The following is a 27,965-nucleotide window of genomic DNA, read 5'->3' on the forward strand; positions in this document are numbered from 1 at the left end:
TTTTTTTGCCACAGACCGATACCAGTACAAGTATTCTACTCAAAACTCTACACTGATACCGATTAGGGATGTAACGATATCCAAACATCACAATACGATATTATCACGATATGAAGTTCATGATACGATAATTATTGATTATGATAATTATCACAATATTGTGGGGGCGTTGGCGATATTTAAAAAAGATCACAATATTGTAAAAAAAAGAGCTCATACAAAGAAAAAAAACACAATATTGTGCTCTTGTACATAACAGCAATGCATATAAACCACCTACAATCTCTAATAACAATATTGAGGCACTTACTTGCTAATGCAAGCACACATTGATCGCTTCACAAGCAAATTCGGTTCCCCGTCATTTGACAATTAGCATAGATTTTAAACATAGAAGGCCAAAACATCCCTAATGAAAATTAAATTGCACTGATAAACTAGCCATTAGAGTGTGCTCGAACTGAACAAATGGAAATCAACCTGACTTTTTCAACAAATGTGCCCCTTTTAAATAATGTGAACATGACGACGACGATATTGTGGTAGTTCTATTATCACGATATCATGAAATATCGTGACATCCCTAATACCAATACCAAGTACAGATACCACTAGCACTTTTGATACATAATACAACCCCCCCCCCCCCAAAAAAACAAAACAAAAAAACAATAGATCATTTGAAAGAAAGACCTATAAATCCAAAAATATATATTTTTCATTAAATTGCAAGAAATCAATGACATTGTTCTATTCTTCTAATTTCTAGTAAAAGGGCCACAAAGGAGGGGCCGATAATGCCTCAACTACCAATACATTGAAATATGGCCTGGCACACGCCTGTGTATAACACACACCACAAAATCACGCTTAAAAAGCAGGGTTTTTTTTCTCCATATTTGTGTAAAATACAGTCTCCCAATAGACCCTTCCAGCTGACGTCACTGCTTAGCTCCTGCGACGCCTCCCGGAGGGCAAACATCCCATAACAAATGAATGTAGAGAGCTTGATTTTCGGCGAGCGTTTTCGTTAAGAGGTGGGAAATATGTCAAGTGTCACAAAAAAACGTCCCGATAGGATACCACATTACCGCAACTCATTGAAACCAGTTGTTTGGAGCTGCTAAATACAAAAAAATGGAGTTTGTTGGAGGGAAGAGTGGAAGTGGAAGCTTAAGGTATGTTGTTTTTGGTTGAAACAGTACGTCGATCACTACTTTCATGGTTTAACTCGTCATTCATGAAATTGTTTGTGTCCAGATATACTCGTCTTGCTGTATATCAAAGTTTTCAAGTTATCTTAGCTTGCTAGCTGCTAACAAACAGACCACACGTACAACACATTCGTCAGCAGAGATCAAGCCTGAGTTAAAGTGTTAATTGTGATAATTGTGTTAAATCGTTAACTTTTTGTACTAAATAACTTAACACTTGTGCAAAAAAAGTATGAATGATTGTTTCACTAAAGATAATATGGCACATTCATCACGTCTGCGTGGAATTTACAGAGGTTAATGTTATGACCCGCTGTACATGAAAAGGGGAAAAACTACCTGATATAAAATGATCTGAGCATATCCTCCTACTTTTTGTGGCTGCAAAGCAGTTGTGTCGTAGTTTCACGCTAGCCACCGTGCTAGTCTTTTACTCCTCACTGTCTTTCGCCTAGTTTAGAATCACTGCCGACAGCCGCAAGAACAATTTAATCTCTATTTGAGCCATTAGAGCATCCGTCAACCGCGCACAAGTCCACCATAGCATTGCTTACTGATTTATCAACTGTTTGAGTTATTTTCTAGCTCACATTGATTGTTTTCTAATTCACTCGCATTGACGCACTGCCCCCCACGACTAGGGGCGCGCTTCAACGTGACGTCACACTGGAAGGGTCTATAAGAGTGGTTAATACCAATGAATAAAGATTCCAAACATACCAATAAAGTGTAAATGCTTTTAAATTAGGGATTAGGGTTAGAAACTATTCTCTTTTCCGATAATTGTGATTCAAAGGATTTTACTGTATATTATTTGTGGGTTTTGTTGTTGTTTTTTTTTAATGGTAGTCTACTTGATTTTTAGGGATTACCTTGGTAACTTGCGTTGTGGTTGCAGTGGTGACACTTTCTGCTGTGATGTTCAGTGGCGACACAATGAGCTCGTTTCCTTTAGCGCATGCTTTTACCTGCACAGCACATTTATAAGCAAAAAGGCATTTGAAAAGGCATGACCACTCATCATTCTCAGAGTCACAGTAAAGTTAGTGCTGATCAATTACAGGACTCGCATACAAATCACCCTTACATTCCTCTTTAGAGACAATTTAAATGGACAGGATTATTATTCACTGATTATCTTCTTGTGAAATGCTTACCGGTGATCCATTTTCTTTAAGGCTGATAGGAGCATCACGGGAAAAGGAGAGTCTCTGTAGGAAGTATACAAGTCTTCTTCAGACATAGGCCAATTATTATGGTAACATGGAAAAACTTCTTAAATAAGCCATAATGGTGCCTGGAATTAGTAGTCTTGGTCAAAGGTGGTGCCAATATGCCAATAGAAGACTGCAACCTGCATGAACACTTCAAACGACAAATGAAATACCTGAGCTCAGATGGGGCTTTACCTGTGGTGAGACAGTCGTGATGGTCGCTTGAACTTCTGAGCCGTTTGTGTGAGACTCTGTCTTGGAGTTGGCCCTCTTTAGCCTCTGGGCCGTAGCCACAGCACTGGGCTCTCTTCTTGCCACTGGGGGCTAAGAAAAACAAGACATTCTGATCAAACATTGCCAATCAAGTTGTGCTTCTAATTAGATTCGGTTATTCATATTTGGGTATTTAATGCAGGCTTTGTTTTGCAACAAAATGGAAAAGTTGCAGGAAGGGAACCGAATGGATGACATAAATAATAACAATAATAATAATAATAATAATTTTAACTCTTTAACTGCCAAACGTTAAAACAACAGTGCCGCAGACGATTTTCAACATTTTCACTCATCTTTCAAGGCAAACAGAATATTGTGCACACGGATACCATACCATATAAAAGATTGGATTTCATTCTTTCATTAGAAAAACAAAAGTATGTTGCTACTTTATTTGGTTATTTAGTAATCACCATTTGAAAATAGGTCATTTGAGTGACAATGAGCGAAAATAGAAAAGATAAGGAAAAAACTTTAAAGCTTTTTGTGAAGAGATACATTTTGTGAAGCTTTTTGTGAAGAGATACATTTTCTCCACAACAGTGACTTTGACACTAATATTTTTTGTTTAGTGACGCTCTGTGAATTAGATTTAATGTGACAAATGTTTTGATCATACACATCATCCTTGAAAACCGTCGATTTCATCAGATTTGTTTCATTGGAATTTCGTACACCGGCAACACATTGAAAAGAGATTTAATGCTGCCATCTGCTGGCCATAGTTAGTGTCTGTTTTTGATTCCACAAATTCCACCCATTGACCAGGCAGCGCTGCACTTAGACGTTGTACTGGCCATTGATTAAAACAAACAAACAAACATGACGTTTATGGCGGCACTCATAAGGATTTTAGCATACGTCATTAAACGTTTTTGGCGGTCAAACAGTTTTAATAACAATGGCTCAATAAATCAACAAAACAGAAACATGAACAGGGGGGGGAAAAAACAACAAAGGGTGGCCGAGCAGGATGAATCCACGAGGTGATGAACACAATCATCCGTCTACCTCATGGTACATCCCCTCCTCGGGAAGTTTGTCCTCTATGGGAGATTTGTCCATTTGGCCCATTAGACGCGCAGAGTAGAACCTTGACGTTTCTTCAAAGTCCTCCCGTCCCACCTCGGGCTGACGCTCCTTCTCTCCCAAATAGGGCACACCTTTCGAGACGTCCTCCATGCAGGAGTGGAGGTCTGTTATGACAGTGAAGTCCACCTCAGCCTCGAGGCTGGATGTGGAGCTGACGGTCATACTGGAGCACTTGCGCTCAATGCCTAGATGGGCCTCCCGCATGGAGGCCACAGTGTCCTGCTCCTGCTCCTCCTCTGGGACTACAATCGTCTGTGGCCTCCTCTCACTGAGCTCCTTCTGGAGGGGTACAGATACACAGTCGCCACTCCATGGTTACTGTACGTACTGTGACTGCAGATGACTGATGATGGTGATGGAATGTGATGGGCTTGAACGCATGCTTGGCTTCACACAGGTCAGACACTGGGATGGTGAATGTGGTTAAAAGGAAGCCTCAAAATGTTCAAAAATTAATGTTTTAAAATTCTGCTCAAAACATATCAGCCACATAAATACCAGATGCTGTATGAAGTATTGTTTGTTGCTAAATCTTGTATGTGGGAATTTCAAAATGAGGTACTAATTATTATTCATGTACATTCATTAGCAAATACTAAAAAGCATTGACCAAAAATGAAGCTTCATGAAGCACTTGCAATATTTTTTATTCCTTTAGATCAGTGGTGTCCAAACTATGACCCGGGGGACATTTGCAGCCCACCGTCCATTTAACAGTGCCCGTGGCATATGCTAAAAATGGCATTTGACTGAGTTAAAATAAATTAACAAAAACAAAAATGTTTGGAGATGGTCAAAGTAAGAAGGGAGGGTATCGAAAAACAGGTGCCATTAAAGGTTATTTTAGTTAACTAAAACTAACGAAATAACTACAACTAAAATTCCCAAATCAATTTCGTTAACGAAATAAAATAAAAACAAAAATGCTTAAACTAACTAAAAACTAACTGAAACTACATTTTATGTTTACAAAACTAACTAAAATTAACTATAATTATAGCAAACATGTCCTTCGTTTTAGTCTTTGGTAATTAATTGAATGATTTTAAATGTGATTTTTAGTAGATTTATTTTGATATAAACCGGAATAATGACGTTTGAAAGTATGTCACACAGAAGTGACGTCATCTAGCAGCAGCCAATGGAAAAGCACCAAAAGATGACGTCGCTCCCATGGTATTTTTTAAATATTGTTCACAAGTAATAAACTTGAAAAAAAAACCTACTAAAACTAAGACTGAAACTAACTAAACTAAAACCTAACTAAGCATTTATTAAAGAACTAAAACTCGTAAAAGTGAACAGAACCACCCTGAAAACTAATTAAAACTAACCAAATTTTAAAAAAAAACAAAGCTCAAAACGAAATAAAAACTAAAAAAAAAAAATCAAAATTATGTGGCCCTTGCGTCCTTCTGATTTTCTGGATGTGGCCCTCAAATGAAAAAGTTTGCACACCCCTGCTTTAGATGGTGCTCTTTGTTTAAACATAAAGGTTAGTGCAATAGAAGTTGATTACATTTCCACTACATCTTTAGAGGAGTCAAAAATGAGTGCAAGTGTTTCATGTCCATTACTAATGTCAAGCACCAAAATTAGTATTTTTTAAATACACTTCTTGTTTTGAATCCACAGATTGAAATGAATCGAGATAGTGAGATGGAATACATTTAAGAAATGTTAGCCTTAGAAAAGGAGCTGCAGTTTCTTGGAATCATGTAAGTGAAGAGGTCGAGGTGAGAGGTGCAACAAGTGAGAATGAGTTTGAATACAAATGGGTAACCTTGGCATCAATAAACGGCTCATCATAAACAAAGGGAGCAGAGACGGGCTCCTGCAGGTGAAAGCAGAAGGAATAGCACATTAGGACAAGCTGAAGTGTAATCCGAGCCCCTAAAAAACACACATTCAATCATCCAGTGACGGGATCTCAAATAAGTAAGTTTTCTAGGAGATGACCAAAATACAAAACTAGCTGGCTTGGGTAAAAAAGTATTTGAAATTTTCATACAGTTATAACAGCAAGAAGTGCATGAGCTTGAAAAAGGGAACACATGATAGTTTAGCTTCAAAAGAATCATATATCTGTGGGTGATGGGAAAATTAAGCTTCATGAAGCACTTGTGATGTTTTTTTTTTTTTTACTCATCTAAATGGTACACTTGGTTTTAAAGACAAAGGCAATGGAAATTGATTATACTGTATTTCCACTGTATCTTTAAACCAAACTGTGAGTAGTCCAAAAATATCACAAGTGCTTCATCACGAGTCCTGTCCAGTTACACAAATAAACTAATTTCACTTCTTCAACTAATGGAAACAGACGAAAAGTGGAGAGGATCCAATATCAAGTCAACCCCTTTTCAGGAATGGATTTACAGATGGTAGCAAGAGACAATTTCTATCTCACCCTTTTGTGTTGATTTATGGCTAGTTTAGCATGTTTGCAGTGTCCTAGCCACTAAGCTAGCAAGTGGAGGGGCAGAAGTTTTGTTGCGTCTCCTAGGACAATATCAAGAGCAGGCAGATACTAGGAGCCAGGGCAGAACATCCATCATTTGACGTGTGTGTGTTCAAATGGAGGCCATGCATGCTGCTGAACCACGTTATGGGTTGTCAGTTGGATCAGCCTGTATCTCAGTTTTCCACTTTGATTTTTGGTATGACTCTGGATTTACATGGTTTGCTCTTACATTATTACTAGTGCTGTCAAAGTTAAAGCGTTAACAAATTAATTAATCACAAAAAATTATCGCATTAATCATGTTAAATAATCGCATTAATCATGTATTAACGCAGATTAATCACACTATTAATTTTGACTGCAGATGATCCATTAGCTTGACAGCGGATGGCTACGTTAAAGGTAGCACAGGTTGTGTTTGAACAATAAACATAACATGCAATAAAGTGAAACATTTAATAAATGTTTGCATGTGACATTCAGAATATTTGTGCATGTCAAACTATTGGGGTTATTTTTTCGACTTTAAAATATGCAAGTAATTAACTGATTTGAAAAAGAGGAGGATGAGACGTCCTCTTAAATTAAATGCCGAAAAAATTAACACACAAGAGGTGCATTTTAAATTTGGCGGGCAAAAAATGTTGATAAAAAGCCTTTTTAATTAAGTGATTAATCGTGATTAATCAAAATTTTAAGATGTGATTAATCTGATTAAAAAATTTAATCGTTTGACAGCTCTAATTATTACACCAGTAGAGTCTAAATTACGGCCATTTGCATGCCACTGTCCATTTTCTAGTGGCCCTCAGCCACTAGGATAGAGGGCCAAAAAATCATGAAAAAAAAAAAAATCACAAACTATTTGCCAATCACCTGTGATGGGTGTTAAAAATAACTTTAAAAAAAAACATGACAGTAATAACTTGACTGATTGTGTTGAATAGTCAGGACAATTTCAAAGTGGCCCTTGCATCCAGATGTCAAACTCAATACCTAGGGGCCAGATCCGGCCTGCCACATCATTTTATGAGACCCACAAATGCAAATGATATGTGTCAACTTCATGTTTTTTGCTAAAATATCACAATTGCAAATTAATAAGCGGGTGCATGGGCTTATTCGAACTACCAAAAAATGCATCCTTCTGAACTTGTTGGAAATAAAAAAGGATGGACAAGGAAGGCATGCAAAATGCGCAATGAGCACAAAAAATGGATTCCAAAATATGACAAAACAGCAAAACGACTGAGTGATTAGGTCAACATGACAAGCGAACTATTTTTATTTTCCTGATCCTGATTTGGTTGATGTTTGCCCGTGAGGCTGTTTGCACACAAAGGGAGTCATTGCAACACACGCTTAATTCAATATATGATCAGAGTTGGACTCAGATGAAAAAGGTGGCAAATGATGAAAGCTGTCAAGTCTATTCACTTCACTATCTTTTCATTACAATGCCAAATGTGTTCACGGCCCTAATGATACCGCCAGGGGAATGAAAGCACCAAATGGGAATGGCAAAGAGTGTGCATGTCTGACGCCTCACTGCCTGCTGGGCTTTCACCAACAGAGGAATCTGTATGCTATCATCTTTTTATCCAGGTAACGTTACAGAGAATAACAGATGAATACATTTCTGAAGAATCAAATGGTTATTTTTTTGTAATTGTGTTGATCTCTTTTAATGTAGTTCAGTGAACCATTCAGATGTAAATTAGGAAGATTGCTCTTGGTAAATGTCAACTTTGTTGCACCTTTTGTAGGTAAATTCTTTTTTTTAATTTGTGGAATAATACGCAAATAGCATGCAACATGCAAAATGATAAAGTTACATGCAGCTTGGCAATGCAAATTGAAAAAAAAAAACTATCAGGGCAATAAAACATGAGCTTTAATTTTCTGCTTCAGTGGAACCTCTAACGATGAACAGCTGTGACGTTGAACAGAAGCACATTCCTGCCAGTAAAATTTAAAAAAAGAAAAAAAAAGAATATTTTTTGTTTGATTGATTGATTGATTGATTGATTGATTGCTTGATTGAATCCCGTTTCCTACAGTTTGGAAGATGATTTGTTTTTGTTTTGTTGTTTTTTTTAGCGCCAGAAGTCCTTTCCGCCAATGGGGAGAAAAAGTGGGATTTTTTTCCGCCAGTGACAGAAGCCCGATTAAGCCAGTGTTTTTTTTTTTTTTGTTTTTTTTTTGAGTGTGTTTTTTTTACCTGTCATGATGATGTTTCCATCAGTGGATTTATTTATTTATTTATTTAATGTCAGAAGCCCATTTCCACCATTTTTCCCTGGCACAAACTGGGCATTTAGGAAAAAAAAAAAAGTTGAAAAAACGTATTACATGGAGCACCAACACTACAGTAGCTTTACAGAAGCATACAATACCTTCATAAAGTCAAGTTTCAGATTTTTGTAGAGTGCGACATGAACTTATTGGTCCTGTGTTTCAAACGTTGCTTGAAAAAAAAAAAAAAAAAAGAGAGATTTGACTGTTTTGGTTGTTTTCTGTCAAATACGAATGCATTTGCACATATTTAAATACGGTGAATGTATTTACTACAAGTACATTCGAACATAGTTGAAAATAAGTTTGAACATACTTTCAAATACGTGAGAATGTACTTGCAAATATGTTTGAACGTACTTGTAGCTAAATGCTGAAAACTTGGCATTACCCATGCCCATAGAATTATGGGGGAAAAAAATGCCGAATGGGAACCATGCAATGCAAACCGAATCATAAAAATTACACATAAACAATGGTTATGTAATTTTCAAACGTATTGGTCTAAATGGCACTTGTGAGGTTCCACTGTAGTTGGTAGTTTCGTTGAATTGACTGAAAAACATCATTCTAATGATTTCCCATTGCATTCTCCGCAATTCACAGGTGAGCACAACGGTTTTGTCAGGCAGGGTGCAGTGAATGATAGCGTAATACTTATAAGAGGGAAATGCAGCACTAGCATTGAATGTGCCATCAAGATGAAGGGAAGCATCAGCTCGACCGTTCTTCACATTGAGTCAAGATGGATGACAGTCGAGCGCACTGAAAATGAAAGGGAAAAAAAATGGCGTGCAAATCTAAAGAAGCTCATGCGATGCTTTACTGCCACTGACTGAAAAGCAGATGGCAAGCAGAGTTACCGAGTGTCTCTTCTTGACTGCTTCCTGGCTCGTATCTCTGACGGCATTCCTGCTGTTGCGCAGTATTAGTCCCGATTCTCGGGCCTTCTTGGTTTTGACAGGTGGGGCTGGAGGAATCATTTTAGGTAGAGGCGTGTTCTTTAACGGAAACGTCTGACTTTCCGAAGACCCTCGGCAGGGATGATAACTGTCATCGGGATGCTCTTGTTTGGTGATTTTCTCCAAATTTGCTTCCAATGCAGGATGGAGGGTAGAGACATCAGTCCAAGTGAGATCTGAGGATCCTTCTGGAGAGCCGACCGACCAGCGGTATTCTCTTCTTAAGACGCGTGCTTGCTCATCCTGCCCTGCCTTGTCCCTGTCATCCTTACATGCGATGCTCTTTGATCGCTCTGGCTTTAGAGGAACAATCCTGGTGATTTCTGACTGATGGCCGCCTGACAGTCGGTGGAGTGTCCTCTGGCGTCTGTCTCCCATTAGACTCTCAAGTTCCTCTCCTCCGGAACTACTTATCTTCCTCTCATGTGTCCTGACCTGTCGCAGTTTTACCTCTGCTAGCTCTTTATTGTCGATAAATCCCTTTCCTCTTATTTTGATGGCACACTCCCCTTTTACACTTGCTGATGAACTTTCAGGGTCTATCTTCCCAGGTCCATTTATTTCTGACGGCCCAACTTGGGTCAAGCTTCGTTTGACTGCTTCTGCATCTTGGGGGGAAGAATCCTTGCTTTCTTGTTCCACTTTGTCCTCTGGTGTGCCGTCTTCATAGGCCGTCAAAGGCTGATTCTTTTCTGTTTCCTTATTATCTTTCGCCAACGTCACCACTGCTGATTGACAATTATTACCTGTCTCAGAATTGTTTTCTGTATTGTTGTCCAAGTCTGAGCCCTCGTTTTCTTCTTCAGAAGAAGAAGAATCACTTCCTCCTTTCCCGTAGACGAGCTCTCGAGGCATTCCCAGGTTTAAGCTTTGTGGTCGCCTCTTTTTTCTCTGCAACGAAGTTGCGTGTTCCGTCATCTGAAGAGCGCCGAGGGCCAAACGATCCTTTGCATCAGAGCTTGCGGCTTGAGACTGTTTGCTGAGAGATGTTTCTTGACACAAGTCTGTGTTTGCCGATAATTGAATCTGAAAACGACCTTTGTTAGTGGGCCGCTGCTCATAACATCCAGCTGCCTCTCTGGATGATATTTTTGATGGAAATTCATCAATATGAGTTTTCATTTCTTTTCTGTCAGACTCTGTTACATTGATATGTATCATCTTGGCAACGTTTATCTCTTTTTCCTGCTTGTTTTTGTCCCAAGAGCAATCAGATGTGGGAGACTTTTCTTTCACTTTCCAGTCATGGTCTTCATGATAATTTTCCGGATGTTCAATCAATACCCAATCCTCAGAGCCCTACGTTGGTATAGATTAAACACAGTTAGACAAGCCAAATATAACAAATAATACAATCTCCATGAGTGATGGACGTTTTGCACAAAATGTTTCTGGATTGATGATATTTTACTCCAAAAATGGAGGTGATTTCACCAAACTACAAATGGTATGAACATCATCACATCAAGAAAAATTTAAAAACATTCAACCTCAGGTGAAGTCGTGAGATTCTTCTGGATGAACCCCTCTACAGAGTGGCTGTTAATGGGGTCTTTTCCCGCAGCTCGGCCCCCCAACTGGCCGGCACGAGAAAGGATGAAAGGAAGAAAGAGCAGCCATTAGTGCTCTGACTGAGTGAAAAGACACAAGAAATCTGGCTCGTGAATGGAAAACATTATGAGAACATCAAGTGCTAATTATTATAGTGAAATCAAAAGCAACTTTGAAGTGCGATGTTTTCTTTGACAGCTTCCAAAACAACAAACCAAAATCATTTACAATGCAAATGACCAACTACTCAATGCCACTACCTCAGACACACGAGTTCCACTAAATCTTTTTGACCCCAAGCCTTTATCTGCTCGACTCGGTCACAGGGAACATTACCTGCCTCTCTAAAGAAGAATAACAAGACACAAAATAGATGACATTTTCTGCTCCAAAAAATCTTTGATGTTCCACAAGCGTAATAAATGGTCTGTCCGCAAGCTACAATTTTTTTCTGGAGCCCATCCAGCAAGGGTTTCGTCAGGGGGAGAAAGTGATAACGATTGTAAGGTCCTTTGACTGACAGGGAAAATATTATTTGTGGCATGAAAGTGATGGCGCCCAAAGTGAACACAAATCACATCTGATGGTACCCATGACAACCAGTAATGGCCAAAAAAAATAATAAATAAATATAATAAATGCCTATTAGCTAATCACATGATGAAAACTGATGCTTTTCTATGCATGACAAAGAAGCAGTCCGCAACTTGTGAGGAAATAGTCAAGATAAACAAAACTAATGATAATGTTTTGTTTTGTTTCATCAATTTTAAAGTGCAATATATGACCATGACATGTAGACACCGATTGGCTGGCAACCAGTCCAGGGTGTCCCCCGCCTACTGCCCAGGGCCAGCTGAGATAGGCGCCAGCAACCCCCGCGACCCTTGTGAGGAATAAGCGGTCAAGAAAATGGATGGATGGATGGATGGATGGATGGATGGATGGATGGATGGATGGATGGATGGACATGTAGACACCATTAGTAGGCAATCGTTTCTACAGTTTATCATCAGAGAAAAAAAATATATATATACAGTTTATCATCAGGAAAAAAGAAAGAAGTTTTTTTGGTGTTGAGTTGCTCTTTAAAGTATATCCAACATCTAAAAAATAATAATACACTACTAAAAGTCTTCAAAACCAGTGGTTCTCAATCCCAGTCCTCGAGTACCCCTATCCAGCCTGTTTTACATGTCTCCCACAGCCAACACGGGTATTTAAAACGATCAGCTAACCAGCAAGCTCTGCATGAAGCCTAATAACAATCCTCAGCTGTGTTGGCTGAATGAGACATGGACCATGGACCAGGGCTGAGAACCGCTGCTCTCTGTCTGAGGTACTTGCAAATGGACATTACAATGCCACTTTTCAAGTCAATAATCTACACTTTGGATTCAACTGAAATAATTAATTTGCAAACTTCTGCTTTTACTTTGAATCAGGATCCAGAAATTAGAAACTAGAAGAGTACAAAATTGCTATTAATTTCATGCCATTTTAAGGAAAAGTTGGGATATTTAGGTCTTTCTTTAGGCAAGGCAAGTTTATTTCTATAGCATAATTCATACACAAGGCAACTCAATGTGCTTTACACAAAGGAAAGACAACAACAAACAGCGGTTAACAACATTCAGAAGCAACGCAGAGAAAACAAAATTGCTAAAAGAACATACATTGACAATGTTAAAACATTAGAAAGCAAACTTTAAAAAACGACGAAAGAGGTTTTCACTTTGACATGTTCTGTCATTGTTTTTTTAAGGGGATTTTTAGGTGTCAAAAGTACTAATGGTACCGATATTCTGTATCGGTATTGATGAGTTTTGGTATCGATCTAAAGATTTGATTTGATTTGATTTGATTTGATTTGATTTGGTTTTGTTTATTGAACATACTGTATAAACACATAAACAGAGAAATAGCAGAAAAGAACATTTAAAATAAAAGAAACAAAATCAGTTAATAACAATTTGCATGTTCAAAAGAAAAGTGGTATCGAGCATTCAGAGAAAAAAGTTATAGTTTTATATAAAAACGAGTGTTATTTGCAGCATTAGAATGAATAACATGTAATTGTATGTATGTAGTTGAACCTGATGTATAGTCTCCGAAATGTACATCAAACGAACAACCTTTCACAGTAGTTCTCAATTTCCAAGACATTGCTGAGTATGTCACACCCTCGTATGTTATTGCTGAATAATTTTGGGTTTGTTCAAATCTTTAAACAACACCAAATAAATAAAATAATTGGTGAATAATCAGTAATTGGAAAAAAAATCACTGGAGTAATCAATAGAATAATTTATTCTAAATGTTCAGCAGTGATAGCCCTATATACAGCATAGTCAAACTTGCTTCTGCATCAACATGAATCATACGAGTTAGGAGTTCAGCGTCTTACTCAAGGACACTTGGAAGTCATATTCATATTCTACAGTACTTTTGAGTTAGTGTCAGGATCAAATGAGCTAAGCACAGATGGAATACTTAAAAAGCTACTTTACCGTAAAGTTATATTATTAAAATGAAACTGCAAATGTATGTTTCCAACTTTCCATTAAAAAAAAAAAGCATTATAGGCAAAAGAGATCACCTCAACTGTGTGAAAAGTTTGGAAAAGACCATAATATACTAGCATATCTCGGCACAGAAAATGTTTGATGAGGCAAATCAGTGAATACAAGCTTGAATTATTTAAAGGCAACGAAATCGAAAACACAGTTGAAAGACGGTCTCTCATGGGACAAAAATATAGTCTACCTGTGGTGACTGGAATATGAATACACTTCGGAATGGACCAAAATTCACATAAATTGCAACATATAGTAAGTGTAGTTATCGACTTTATGTTAGAAATGTTAAAGCTCCAACTCACCGCCTTTTTCTCTGGTGTGCTGGGTGGCGATGATGCTGACAGACGCTTCTCACGGCTCATCAGCTTGCTGTTGGGCTCCCTTAGGGCTCGCTTGAGCTCATTGATGCTGGCCTGGTGCTTCAGCAAGACATCATGTGACTTGTCGAGAAACTGGAGGGCGATGTGTGGAAAGGAGGAAGGGAGCCAGGCATACATTAGAAAGCTGTCATCACTTGTCGTCAACTCATCACACGAGTTTATCAACAGGCAAAATCAAGAGAGACTCTTCTGGTGAGAATTATGCAGAATGTCAGACAAAGGATGAGGCAGAATACATTATTTTTAAGATTACTACTGCTTCTAATACTTCCAATGAATATTATGACAACACATACTGTCCAACTTCATACACTGTGTGCACTTTTCATACAATGATATGGAAACCCCACACAGATAATTCTAATGATGATTTGGAGTATGAGATTTTAACATAGACTCAAAATTTTGCACAAAAGTTATCACTTTTTTTTTCCGAGTGTCCGAGTAATACTGTATATCAGTGTCGTCAAACATAAGGCCCGCGGGCCGAATTAGGCCCGCAAAGGGGTTTAATCCGGCCCGCGAGATGATTTTGTAAAGCTAAAAAAAATTGTAATGTCAGACTAATTAATCAGTCGGCCACAATCAAAATATATAAAAAATTGTAACTTCACAAGCAGTCCTTGTACAGGGGAATCATCCTGGATGTCATTATTTTACACGCAACTTAAAGTTACGGTTTGTTTAATTATTATTATTTTCTTTTTTAATCATAGAAAGACAAACGTGTTCAATATTACACAAATTCAATCATTAACTGCGCCACGCAATGCATTCTGGGAACGATATATAAGAAAAACAGGTCAATTTTACACGTCCAGGACTCTGTTGCATTTGCATATATATTGTTTTTTGGAACAATATGATTACAGTTGAGCTCCATAATTTAGGGCTGGCACACAAAATAGCAAAAATCTGCGTATAATTGACGGCAATCGTTTTTAAGTTATATATCGTTATTTCACCGATGTGGCCCACTTGGTAATATATTTTCCTCCATGCGGCCCCTGAGCTAACGAGTTTGACACCCCTGCTGTAAATAGTTACAGAATATATTGTACATGGCACCCAAATGTATAGTACAGTAGTTCTTAACCTTGAAGTAGTTTCCTGTGCATTCACCGAACCCTACTTAATTGCCAAAATACAATTTGATTCCCACCCAAATTCAACAAATTGGTATAAGGTTCACTGAGGAATAGGGAGCGGAGCCTTTTCATGGAATCTGGCTCTCTTCACCTTGAATTCAGAAAGTGTTGTGTTCTCGTATTCCCGATGCATCTGAAGGAATTGTTCCTTTCGTTTTGCTAGGTAGCTAGTTGTGCTGGACTATAATTGCTCAATTGGGCATTGCAAATCATGCAGTTAGGAAACTGACTCCTATCATGCAACTCAGCTCTACATTTATAGAGCATGTTAAAACAACCACTATTGTAAGATGGAACCCAGAGGCGGCAGATATAATGAAAATAGCAGAGGCACCAGAATTGAACCCTGTGGCGCACCATATGTTCCGTTATGCATGTGAATTCATATTTCACAGATTTGTTCGACGGCTTTCTTTCTTTCTTTCTTTTTTTTTTTTTTGCTTAACATAGTTATTATGAAGAGATTAAAAGAATAAAGGAATCACACGACTTACCATCACGACAGCCACAAGTCGACTACTGAGTGCACCAAATTCCCTGCTGCACTGATAGGCCAAGAAATGTAGCATGATTACATGCAACCAATGATGGCCGAGTGAGGTGTACCATCACAAATCATGTGAGTCGGGTGAGTGTCTTGACCTCCATTAAACCCTGAGACTGACTCAACGAACCCCAGGGATTCAAACAAACCCAGGTTCAGAACCACTGGTATAGTATACATACTGAATATGAGATTGTTGATAAATATATTCAAATATATTCAATTTCAAACTATTCCCAGGTCTCTTGATAAAAGTTATGTGACATTATTGATTAAAATACACAAATACCAAAAGATTACAGCATATTAAACATTCATTTTTAACCATGCTAGTTGAAATCACGTATTTGTTTTTGTTTTTTTTGAAGGAGGCAGTTCTATTTCATGCAAATAAGTCTCGCTCAACTCATACCGAGTGGCTAATTTCAAGCCTTTGGTTCAAGTACAACTTGAAAATTATCTGGTCAGAAGCTGAACAAGCCAGGCAGATCATTGTAGGACATGTTAAACACTAAACATTGGTCTCACAATGTCTGATCATTTTAGTGGGCAGCAAACTCAGCACTAACACTATCACGACAATAATGTGATGATGTTAGTTAGGGAGATACTATATCACTCATCGTTAAGATTGTGACAGACGGTGGCTGCTTGTTAAACTGGATGACGTGCTTAAGACTACACGATGCAGAAGCAGAGCAGCACACACATGAAAAGCAGAAGGAAAAAGTTGAAGGAATGAACCTGTACATCCTGTTTGTGCTGTGGGGTGGCCTCCTGATCCGACTGACACTGCTGATTTGGAGAAGGACATTATACAAAGTGTAGTGGTGATAGTGGATTGAAGGAAAGAGTGCAGGACCAGGGAATGTGGGGTAAACACCAGACAGACAAGACAGACAGACAGACAGACAGACAGACAGAAAGGAAAGTCAAATTAAGCCATTTGTCACACATTTCATGCCAAATTCAACCCAGGCAAAATGTAAATATTAGGGATAGACCGATTAACGACTGGGACGATTATCGGTGCCGATATTCAACAGTTTACCAAATATCGCCTTCTGCCTTTTTGTAAAAATCTGTTGGCTGATAATATATCAATATAAAACTATTAACTTCAGGGAACTATGCTGATGATGACCCTGACCCTAGGAGCTCCTTGAACTTTAAAAAAATTTTTTTTCAACATTTCAAATTTGTTCACGTATATACTTAAAATATTTCAACAAAGTCCAGAATTGAATATTGTATTTTTACAAATTTGGATGCCAATGTTTTCCCTTGAAGTGAAAATCAGCCTCCTAGACTAGTACTAATAGGAATTTGCCTTGAAATAATGTATCGGTCTATCTCTAGTAAATAATTGCAAAATCAATTATCAATTGTTCAAATGAGTGTGATGTATCAACACAAGAAGGTCAACATGGTGGCTTAAGATTTTGGATTCAAATCTTGGCTAACCCGGGATTTACGCTGAATGCGGTTGCGGTGCGGCTGCGGTGCGGTTGCGGTGCGTTCCGGCGACGCAAGCAATTAGATTACATTCATTCGAATGGTGCAGTTTACACCGCTTGCGGGTGCGTTGCGTGTCGACTGCGTCTCAGCTGCGGCGTGCCGCAGCCCTTCCGCAAGGATAGCCTATTTTCTATTTTTGCCGGACGCCGCAGGTAGGCCTCCGCACCGCACCGCAGCCGCACCGCACACACAACCGGTGTAAATCCCGGGTAAGGCTCCTTTCTACGTTTGCATGTGTTTTGTTGTTGTTTTCCTCAGGGTACTCAGGATTCCTCCCATAGTCTAAAAACAATGTCACTTCAAGACTCAATATGGATGATACAGTAAATGGCTGTTGGTCTATATGTGTCCTGCGATTGGCGGGTGGCCTCTCGTCACCACCAACCCGAATGAGGACAAGCAGGGGCGAGTAGACAATGTGGGGAGACAATGGGGTGGTTACCCCCCGGACCTCCAAATTAGGGGGACATTCAATCAAATAAATAAATCAAATAAAGATTTTGAAATTTTTGTGCTTCTAAATCTTTTTTCCTCAACGTTTTGTGTGTCCAAAATAGTGATGTGTCGGTCGCGAACGAGCCGGTACGAAGAGCCGACTCTTTGAAGTGAACGATGAGAGCTGGCATCCTCCCTCAAGAGCCGGCTCCGCCATTTTTTTCTCTCTTTCTCTTTCTCTCTCTCTCTCTAACTATGTCGCTCTCTCATTATCACGTGTCTGAAGCGAGGTTTGGCAGTGGCTCGGCTGCCGTGCTCAAAGAGGGAGACGGGAAGGGGGGGGGGAGCATGGGACTGCATGCGGAGCACATGCTCTGCCTCGTCTGCGCAGCCCCAGACAAAGAGACACAGGAGTAGGAGAAAACAGGAGAGGAAAGGACGATACACAAACGCGGTTTGTACAAGATGAGCCGAAAACGCAGTAACATTTGGAGACATTTTAATTGGTTAAAGTCAGATGAGAGAAGGAGCTGATCAGCCCGTCCAAGTCGATATATTTAGGTTTTTTTTTTAAATACAAATTTAAAATAAAGCTAGGCCTGCTTTTATCCTGGACCGGGTGAGTAGCTGATGTTTGTTTTGTTCGCTGCTGCTGTTGCAGTTAAATTACTACTCACTATTTTTGTTATTTGATTATATTGATTGTTGTTGGTTGAAGTTTTAATAGTTGCTTGTTTATTGTTTGGAGCCTTTTTAATATTCAATAAAATGAGAAAAAAATAATTTTCTTTGCTTGATAATTGTCGCTATTTGCAGTCAGTAGAGTGCAATATTTAGTTCACCAAGTCATTTATCAAAATGTATGGTAAATTTGTCGTAAATATTTAAAAGAAAAACTAAAGTTAAAAGAGCCGTTTGAGAGCCAGCTTTTCACCGAAAAGAGCAGAAAATCCCATCACTAGTCCAAAACAATTTGGGGCAAAGACCGCTTGTGTGGTGCCTTCTTCAGGTAAAACACTGGCATAAACACAATTTGGAAGTTTATCGTCTCATTGAATAAGCACGGACTACCGATGTCACTTCAGTGAAAATGTGACGTAGTCGCTCTGCCACCCACTGGCTCAGTCTCATTAATTTAAATGCCTCCTTAGCGAGTTTCAGTTGGAATAGTAGTGTTTTGCGAATATCTTTAGCTCGATTTTAAGATTACTGATTTATTAGCATAGCATTTGTTTAGTTCATTTTGCACAGCTTGTCATAGTATAGAAATGATTTAGATTAGATTTAGATTTCACTGGTGGAGAGTGGTTAGCACATCCACCTCCCAGTACTGAGGACTCGGGTTCGAGTCCAGGCTCTGGCCTTCCTGGGTGGAGTTTGCATGTTCTCCCCGTCCCTACGTGGGTCTTCTCCGGGTAGTCCGGTCTCCTCCCACATTCCAGAAAAAGACATGCATGGCATGTTAATTGGGCGCTCCAAATTGTCACTAGGCGTGCTTGTGAGTGTGAGTGGTTGTTCGTCTCTGTGTGCCCTACGATTGGCTGGCAACCAGTTCAGGGTGTACCCCGCCAGATGCCCATAGCCAGCTGGGATAGGCTCCAGCACCCCCCTCGACCCCCGACCCAAGCGGTTCAGAAAATGAATGAATGGATGGATGGATAGATTTCACTGCTGCTGTCAATCACAGCCAGACCACGCCCCACCCACTTCTCACTCGCAACCCAACGGTCCTCCAGGTGAAATGAAAATGGATGAGGCTGTTGAGGTACAGATACTTTGACGGGTTACAAGCAGGCAGACAGAGACGAAATGAGCAGGTAATGTACCTCCTGTTTACTGTCAACTGGTGAACCGACCTCCTCCTTTTGGTCAGCAAGTGAAAAATAAGAAAACTCATTATAAGAACAGAAAACTTGACATGAGTTTGAATTGTTCACTATAATGAGAACACTGTCAAGTGAGATATATGAGCACTGCAGTCAAGAAAGAAGTAAAAGGAAAGGATAGTGTTAGATCCGGTAAAGCCAGCATTACATTGTGTTTGTTGACTAAACCTCATCTGGTGTATCTGGTTAATGTGATGAGAATTGACGTAAAGGTCAAAAGGAATTCTGGCTCACCACAATTTCTTTCTTCTTGCTTGGTGATACATTTCCACCCTGGTCTCTTCCCATCTCCTGGCCCTCCTCCTGGTCCAGATCCTCCTCATCTTGTTCCAAACTGGGCTCCAGCTCAGTTTCCTGCTCATCCACGGAGGGGCTGCGGAGACGACGCTGTTCGCTGATGCTATGATGGAAGAGGCCATCGTGATTCTCGCACATGGCTGACACCGGCCGGGAAAACTCTGGTGATAACGAGAGTTGAATTAGCTCAGCAAGATAGCAAACCTTGCCGTACAGTGGATGACCATCTTACCTCCATCTAAACTTCTGGAGAGCAAGTGCCTCTTGCTAGTGGAGCGCTCAAAGTGAGGAGCGGGTCGGTCTATGAGAGCACTGGCCTGTCTGGTTTGAGCCTGAGTTCTGCCACTGTATCGAAACTTTGAGCCCATCACCAAGAAGCCCTTGGGAGGCGGCTCTGGAGAAACCAACCTAGCAAAGCAGAATCTTTAATTCAGATATATTTAGCACATCCAGTCCAAAAGGCAGCCTGACAAGGTGGACACTGTAGCTGGGAGCAAGTTGTTGTTCCTTAAGGTTTGTATCAGTTCCTAGGCCAAGACATTAATATTCCTAAAGCATATTCATTTAATGGCCTCTGTGGCTTTGTTGAGCAGCAAGTAAAGGATTAATGTTACACCTTTCAGTCAGGCTGCTTTGCATCTTTATATAAACTGTATATCGCATCTCATTTTCCAATCAGGGCCAGTCAGGTCAGAAGCAAATCGATTCTTACCGGAAGAAGGTGTGATGCTCAATGCAGACTTTCCACAACCTTTTGGCAGCTCTGTGGTTAGGAAGCTTGAAACCAATAGTGCTTTCAAACTGCTCATACTGGATGGGATGGACAAAAAGTACAACAAGTGGCAGTTGAGCAAATGAGGAGGTTCTTAGATGTATAGTATATATTTTTTGAATGAAGACATATTGTTAGCACTCTCAGGAGTAGATTCACTAAAGGTTTGCGTGGCTTTTGTGCGGTGCTAACCGGTAATAATGGAGCAATCCGGGAGCGTCTAATCCACTAAACACCCGCAGATGAGGAAATTCATCATTAACTGCGCTGCTGACCACTATGTGCCGGCGGTTTTTGTGCATACGTAAATGAGGTCATTTGCATACATTTGGCAGAGAAATTGCCCACCTCTATTTAGATGAGGCTCATTGATAAACAGCATCTAATTCACCGGCGTTAATAGCCACACGGAGTTAGAGTGATGCAAAGGTTAATGGAAGCATGGTGTAAACTTGGAGCTACCTCGATCCTGTGGAACATGAACATCAGTGGTGGCATGGAGAAGGTAGTGGCCATTACCCTCAAGCTGATCACATAGAGAGAGCAGTGGGGGAGCATATTTCTATGTTGGTTTACAACCAATGACTTAACCCGGGCTGATCGGCAATCGCGGTGGGAGGGGGTGTTCCTTTTGTGATCATTTTTACGCGGCAGATGCATACTGTATACCCACGTCAACCTCTGAAAATATATTTGAATTTTTTTTTTGCGCTGGTAGGCTATATGATTAGTGATTAGAGCAATATCCTTACGCAATAGGTGGTTAAAAGGAAGCAGACTGTGGATGCAGATGAGGAGCAATATTTAGCGCTTTTAGCGGACGCAGCGCATTCTTAGTGAACCTACCCCTCAGTTTCATTTTCATTATCCGATTTTGATTTGAACGATGCAAATGCACCGGCACACGGACTAATTAAAAGGTCTAAAAATAGCTTAAACCGGCCGATGGCCCGGTCAGAACGTTATAAATTGATTTTATGTTGTTGGTACAACTGCTGAAAACTCTCTGATAAAACAATAAAAATACAATGCGCGCACCCTGTTCGCCACGTCGCCAGTGACGGTGTGGGGGAAACATGGCCATATGTAATTTGCATACAGTAATCCCACAATCCCTGATGCGGCCAGTGACACACATTGTTGGTTTTCATTCACAACATCAGTCCAAGCCAATGACACATTGTTTATATCTGCGGCATGCTGATGCAAGCGAGTATTAGCAGGCAAGTCGTTCTGTTGCGACCTGAGGAAGGATGAAGGTTTCTGTAACTATATTGCCCTCTAGTTGCAAAAAATAAATAAATAAAAATAAATAAAATAAAAAAAAAACTTTGAGTTTTACCCGCTGGGTCCGCTTGAAACTTGTGGGTAGAATGACACGGCAGACGAACTATTTAGCCAGTCTAGGATGCGAACCCTTGACACGACAAGGAATACACTAACTTTTTATTTTTAATTTAAATGTGTAAAAGAAGATTAATCAGACGCTTCCACGAGTGGTAAGTCAGCCAGGATCGCGGAGGGTAAAGCACGACGGGTATTTGGTCGGGAACTGTTTTGGAACCCGATTCATCTTATTTTCAGGTGCGGGCAAGTGCAAAAAAATTAATAAATAAAAATGTCACTGCAACAGTATGCACAGTTCAAACACTGTACTTCAATGTAGGAAAATAAAAGTGTACGTAAGTGATGATATTGAATGAAAATCAGACTCAAATAAATGTTAAAAAAACATTGCATAAACATTAAAGAACCTTAAAATAAGGCAGGTATCAGCACCGATACCCGGAATCGGTACTCACCCATCCTTACTCACTACTTAATACTGTTGTATTTTATTTGGTAGATAAACGTTAAAAAAAACAGCATTTTAAAAGACTGATAGTTACTAATTTGGTCTGTAACATGTCAGGGCATTACCTATGCAAAAATGTATATATATATATATATATTTATATACTTTTACATTTTTTTATTAATCACGATTAAGCAGCTAAATTACAAGCGTATTTGCGTAATATAAAATTAATACAAAATACCGTAATATTTTGACATTAACGCATTTTATTATCTGAATGTCATTTGCAAACATTGATTAAATGCATGTACGCAATTGCATGCATGCGTGTATTGCTCAAAACGTAACAGCATCATAACAATTGGGTGCAATTCAGCAATTATTAATTAAACGCAAATTACTTTTGTTTTATCTAAAGTCCCGTCGGGGTGTTTTTTAAAGCGAAATTTACCACCGAGCACACCAACTGGATGTATATGTGTGTGTGTACACACACCCCCACACACAGTTTAAGAATTGGGAAAGAGGTTTTCACAGCTGCAGCTGCAGCAGCTCTCTTGAAGGGACTCTTTATTTGGCCCAATCACAGGCTCACTGTGTGGCTGTCACTTGACTGTGCCTGGTGCATACGACCTAACAGTCATTTCCAGGACGAAGGATAAGCCGTAACACTGTCTTATAAGGCCAGAATGTATACCAGGTAAAATAGTGAATTAAATATTACTGTACTGGGAATTAGAAGTAAATTTTGTGTATACGCATATGTTTTGATCCATTGACTGTCATCGATCCATCTATCTACCTATCCAGTATCTATCTAGTAGTCATACGAATAGATTCATATAATCAGCTCATCAGCAAGCACCGCAGAAGCCGTATAATAATCCTGATCTTCAGAATCAGGTGTGATGGAGGACGGAAACATCTAAATCTGATCGTGTTGTTATGTTATCTGTTGAGAATAGAAACATTAAAGTATGAGAAAAAGAAGTACCGGTATTTGCTTTTACAAATATTTGTGCACTTGTAGGAGCAAAAGGGACCAGACACTAAAACTCCCAAGCCAATAGATTACGTATGTGCGATTTCAGATCTCATCGTTATCTGCAAACAGCTTGCAAGCAAAACATGTAATATAGTACAAAGAACGTGTATGTTACAATGACACTTTCCCAAATGTTCATCAAATACCATACACGTACCTTTTATTATGTTACAAACACTAGTTTACACTGGTCAAGAGAAATATATTTCTATGATTTATGGGTAATATTGGGCTGCTGAGTCCAAAAATAATCTGTTTCTTTGAATTAGCTCCAGTTTTTGAGATATTGATATTTTCTACAATTAATTGATTGCTAATCAATGTGCTTTGATGGTTTACAAAAGATAGTTTGATCATTACTGAAAGTAGTTTGTGCGTTCACATTTATCTACTGCTAATCTTGCCTAATTTTTATTAATTTATGCTTCATTTTCACATAAAACATGATTCACATAATGAAGGCTCTCTGCTATAATGATTTCCACCTTTCACGATATTACTTTAAAAAGAAAAGAAAGAATACTGTATGGACATTAGGGATGTAACGATATCCAAACATCACGATACAATATTATCACGATATGAAGGTCACGATACGATAATTATCACAATATTGTGGGGGCGTTGGCGATATTTAAAAAAAGATCACAATATTGTAAAAAAAGACAGCTCATACTAAAAAAAAAAAACAACAACAACAATATTGTGCTTTTGTACATAACAACAATGCATATAAACCACTTTACAATCACTAATAACAATATTGAGGCACTTATTTGTTAATGCACGCACACATTGATCGCTTCACAAGCAAATTAGGTTCCCTTTTATCTGATAATTAGCATAGATTTTAAACATAGAAGGCCAAAACATCCCTTATGAAAATTAAATAGCACTAATAAACTAGCCACTAGATGGTGCTAGAACTGCACAAATGGAAATCAACTTGACTTTTTTAACAAATCTATTCCTTTTAAATATTGTGAACATGACGACGACGATATTGTGGCAGTTTTAATATCGCTTTATCACGATATTGTCTTTATCGTGACATCCCTAATGGACATACTTGAAAGAAACAGACTTAGCCTCATCAAAACTTAAAGCGAATTTCATAACTTTTTCAAAATAAAATATAGAATGCCTCAAAAACTAGAGTCAATTTGGAAAAAAAATGCCATTTTTGGGAGTCAGCGACATCAAAATTGCACAAAGCGTTTAAACTTGGCACCAAGATGTGTGTTGACCATATTATTTTTCTCAAGGATGCATACCTCTCCAGGTCTTATCTTAATATAAAAGTTGCTCCTCTTATACGAGATCTTCAGGATCTTTGGCCAAGCAAAGCGGTTGATCCTCAGCCTGTCGCGGTATACCAACAGGCCATTGGCGCAGACACCCAACATGATTTCGATCCCTTCAGAATCCTGCAGGGGAAATGAGTCAGCAAACAAACAGAAATGAGTGAAGAGTGTCTGTTTTTTTGTTTTTGTTTTATAAATTCATGCAGCCAACCTTGGCATGATGCAGGTCCACCCCATACATGGACAATTTCTTTGCATTCTCCAAAAAGTTAATTTCAGCCTCCGCTGGAGTCATACCCCTGTGGGTAGAAAAATCTGTAACCAACATCAATAGGCATGTTCACAGTCTTCATTTATAAAGCCCTTATCTTGCACATTGAGAGCAGAATTACCCGGTTTTCACACTACACTTGTTTTGCATATGCTAGCAAAGATTGACTAGTGTCCTGATTCATACTAGACAAGACAATGTGATGTATTTCGCAAACAGAACACTCATGAAGAGAAAACAATCCAATGCAAATTATTCGTTTGGTAGAGTGGAATGAGATTTATACAACATTGTACTTGTAGGTTCGATGGAGCTCCATCACTCTCTCCTCCAGCTCACGAGTCTGATTGGGAGCGAAACGGAAATCGCCGACATAGTCCGGCGCGTGCTCGTCATGATCATAGTCGCCGAGCTCAGCTTGGACCGTGTAGGAGCCCAAGAGGGCGTGGGTGACAAACGAGCACGGCAGCCGACCTGACAGCATGTCATCCCTCAGCTGCAGACACAGGTAGTATCTGTCAGACGAGAAAAAAAAGGGGCGGAGAGGAAGGCTTTGGCAGTCAAACAAGGCAGAGGAAAGGCAAGCTCCGGCGTGCATTCAGCGCAGTAAATCTTCGCCTGTTAGTAGCATTCCAGTTCTAATCCTTAAAAAGGGATGAAGGATTTGCTTTGCTTTGATGTGTGGGGAAACATACCATGAAAATTGTTACAGTACTTCGATAGAGCCACCCATATTTAGGAAACATTTAAAATGGCAAGCTGTCATGCACTTCCTCCTTGAATTAACATACTTAACACCAGTGTTGTCGCTCCTCAAAAAAGTAATCTAGTTACTTTACTGATTACTTTATTGTCAAACTACTCAAAAAGTAACTTATTAGTTACTCTTTAGTACAAATTTCCGCCCTTTGCTGCGTGAACATACGAATGACAACTGGTTACTTAAATAATACTTGTGAAAATGCATGAACTTGAAACATGAACATGTTTCTTTGTTTCTGTTTCTCTGGTTTTCCAATACATAAATTGTTGTTGCAGGCTGGTTACAAACTGTAACTATAACATTTACATGTAGGCTGGTTGCAACTGTAAGTATAACATTTTCTATTTTCTCAAGTACCAGAGCTGAACTACAGTCATGCAGACAGGCTTTATTATTATTATTATTATTATTATTATTATTATTATTATTATCATGCTATGGCATAGTCTCTCTCGAAGTATGACGAGAAAGACACTGTGGGGCAGCTCAGCATTTTTGGGATTAGGGGTGGGTGATATGGCCGAAAAATTAAATCACGATATTTCAAAGAAATTTGCAACGACAATATTGGTCATAATTACTGAACAATAGATTTGTGATTGGTGCTTCGGAATAATATGCTTTGTACATCGCAGGCAAGTGTATTATTGTAAAATGTTTTTCCCCTGCGATTGTTTAGGCAGTGGTTATTTTTTACGTAACCGGCAAACCTCCTCCGTTATTTGCCATGAATGTCAGAAGAGCGAGAAAATGCCATGATTGCTTGTAGACTTTACTAGCGGGTATGAATAACCCAAATGTGCATGTTTACTCCGCTGCGCGACAGCGGCGCACACGCCGTCTCGTTTGTTAGCTTCGCGGTCGGTTGGCATCACAAACTCAAGTCAACTAGCTGGTGAGTTACCGGTCACAGCAAAACAGTCACTGGGGATTGTTTATCTTGGCCAAACAATACGCAACCGCTTCAGTATTATCCAACCACCACCTGCTTTTGTAATTTTTACTGGACAAAAATGCAAAGTAATGGCTCTATTTCCAATGAGCAAATGCAACCGTTTTCCTGCTTCTTCCATTGTTTACGTCGTGACGAGGTAGGAAGTGTCTATTGTTTTGGCCAGACTGCTAGCGCTCACCGCTCAAACATGTTGGTACACGTGACCCGGCGTTGCGTCTCGCTGAGAAAACATGACATGCGATGTGACGTCACTCCCGCAAGTGAAACATTTTCTCCTCGAAATTATCCTCAAAATGGACAACAAAATTTAGCATTCTACATACATTACGAGGTAATAAAAAATAGTAACGTACAGCCACTTGGGAAAGTAATTTTAATCAGATTACTGGTTTGGAAAAATGAACGCGTTAGATTGCTCATTATTAAAAGAAAGTAATCATTAAAATAATCTAGTAACGCATTTGTGACAACACTGCTTAACACATTACCTGGTAATGTCCTCAGTGAGCTGGGAGGGGTCCGGAGGGTAGAACTTGACAGCGAAAACAAAGTGCCATGGACTGTCTGCAGAGAGAAGGAGAGCTGAAAAATCATAACCGTCATGTCTGTCCTTTTTATTTCTGAAAGAAATACAGAACGTACATTCTCCTGACACTTCATCTCCACCTGCATAATACAATTAGATCCCACACAGCTCCGACCAGACAAAGAAGACTACTTAGTATATAGTGAAGATCTTTTTCAAAGTTGAACATAATTAAAAAATATTGTAATGTCTGTGGGCGGCACGGTGGTCGAGTGGTTAGCAAGTCAGCCTCCAAGTTCTGAGGACTCCGGTTCGAGTCCAGGCTCCGGCCTTCTTGGGTGGAGTTTGCATGTTCTACCCGTGCCCGCGTGGGTCTTCTCCGGGTACTCCGGTCTCCTCCCACATTACAAAGACATGCATGGCAGGTTAATTGGGCGCTCCGAATTGTCCCTAGGTGTGCTTGTGCGTATGGATGGTTGTTCGTCTCTGTGTGCCCTGCGATTGGCTGGCAACCAGTCCAGGGTGTCCCCTGTCTACTGCCCAGAGCCAGCTGAGATAGGCGCCGGCACCCCCCGCGACCCTTGTGAGGAATAAGCGGTCAAGAAAATGGATGGATGTAATGTCTGTTCATTGTTGTGTGTGTGAGTTTGTGGGTGGGGCCAGTTATGAGTTCGAT

General features: G+C 39.5%; 1 protein-coding gene across 6 annotated transcripts in view; it reads right to left on the bottom strand.

The window, feature by feature from the left end:
- LOC144024588 (band 4.1-like protein 1) overlaps nucleotides 1-27,965 on the bottom strand; it is a 92,390-nt gene that overhangs the window by 3,986 nt on the left and 60,439 nt on the right. For 2 of the 6 annotated variants that reach the window (XM_077531046.1, XM_077531042.1), the window contains 17 exons: nucleotides 27,252-27,327; nucleotides 25,342-25,560; nucleotides 24,986-25,073; nucleotides 24,745-24,897; nucleotides 20,568-20,665; nucleotides 20,088-20,263; nucleotides 19,793-20,016; nucleotides 19,499-19,534; nucleotides 16,464-16,514; nucleotides 13,950-14,099; nucleotides 11,008-11,094; nucleotides 9,419-10,816; nucleotides 5,580-5,630; nucleotides 3,716-4,075; nucleotides 2,624-2,752; nucleotides 2,372-2,425; nucleotides 2,087-2,182 (listed from right to left, as the gene is read on the bottom strand). In XM_077531046.1, coding sequence (XP_077387172.1) covers nucleotides 2,087-2,182; nucleotides 2,372-2,425; nucleotides 2,624-2,752; nucleotides 3,716-4,075; nucleotides 5,580-5,630; nucleotides 9,419-10,816; nucleotides 11,008-11,094; nucleotides 13,950-14,099; nucleotides 16,464-16,514; nucleotides 19,499-19,534; nucleotides 19,793-20,016; nucleotides 20,088-20,263; nucleotides 20,568-20,665; nucleotides 24,745-24,897; nucleotides 24,986-25,073; nucleotides 25,342-25,560; nucleotides 27,252-27,327 — 3,446 coding nt within the window. The remainder of the gene's footprint in view (nucleotides 1-2,086; nucleotides 2,183-2,371; nucleotides 2,426-2,623; nucleotides 2,753-3,715; nucleotides 4,076-5,579; nucleotides 5,631-9,418; nucleotides 10,817-11,007; nucleotides 11,095-13,949; nucleotides 14,100-16,463; nucleotides 16,515-19,498; nucleotides 19,535-19,792; nucleotides 20,017-20,087; nucleotides 20,264-20,567; nucleotides 20,666-24,744; nucleotides 24,898-24,985; nucleotides 25,074-25,341; nucleotides 25,561-27,251; nucleotides 27,328-27,965) is intronic. The other 4 variants (XM_077531043.1, XM_077531044.1, XM_077531045.1 and 1 more) reach the window with 4 other exon arrangements.

Source organism: Festucalex cinctus, chromosome 8 (assembly GCF_051991245.1).
Source record: "Festucalex cinctus isolate MCC-2025b chromosome 8, RoL_Fcin_1.0, whole genome shotgun sequence".
NCBI lineage: Eukaryota > Metazoa > Chordata > Actinopteri > Syngnathiformes > Syngnathidae > Festucalex > Festucalex cinctus.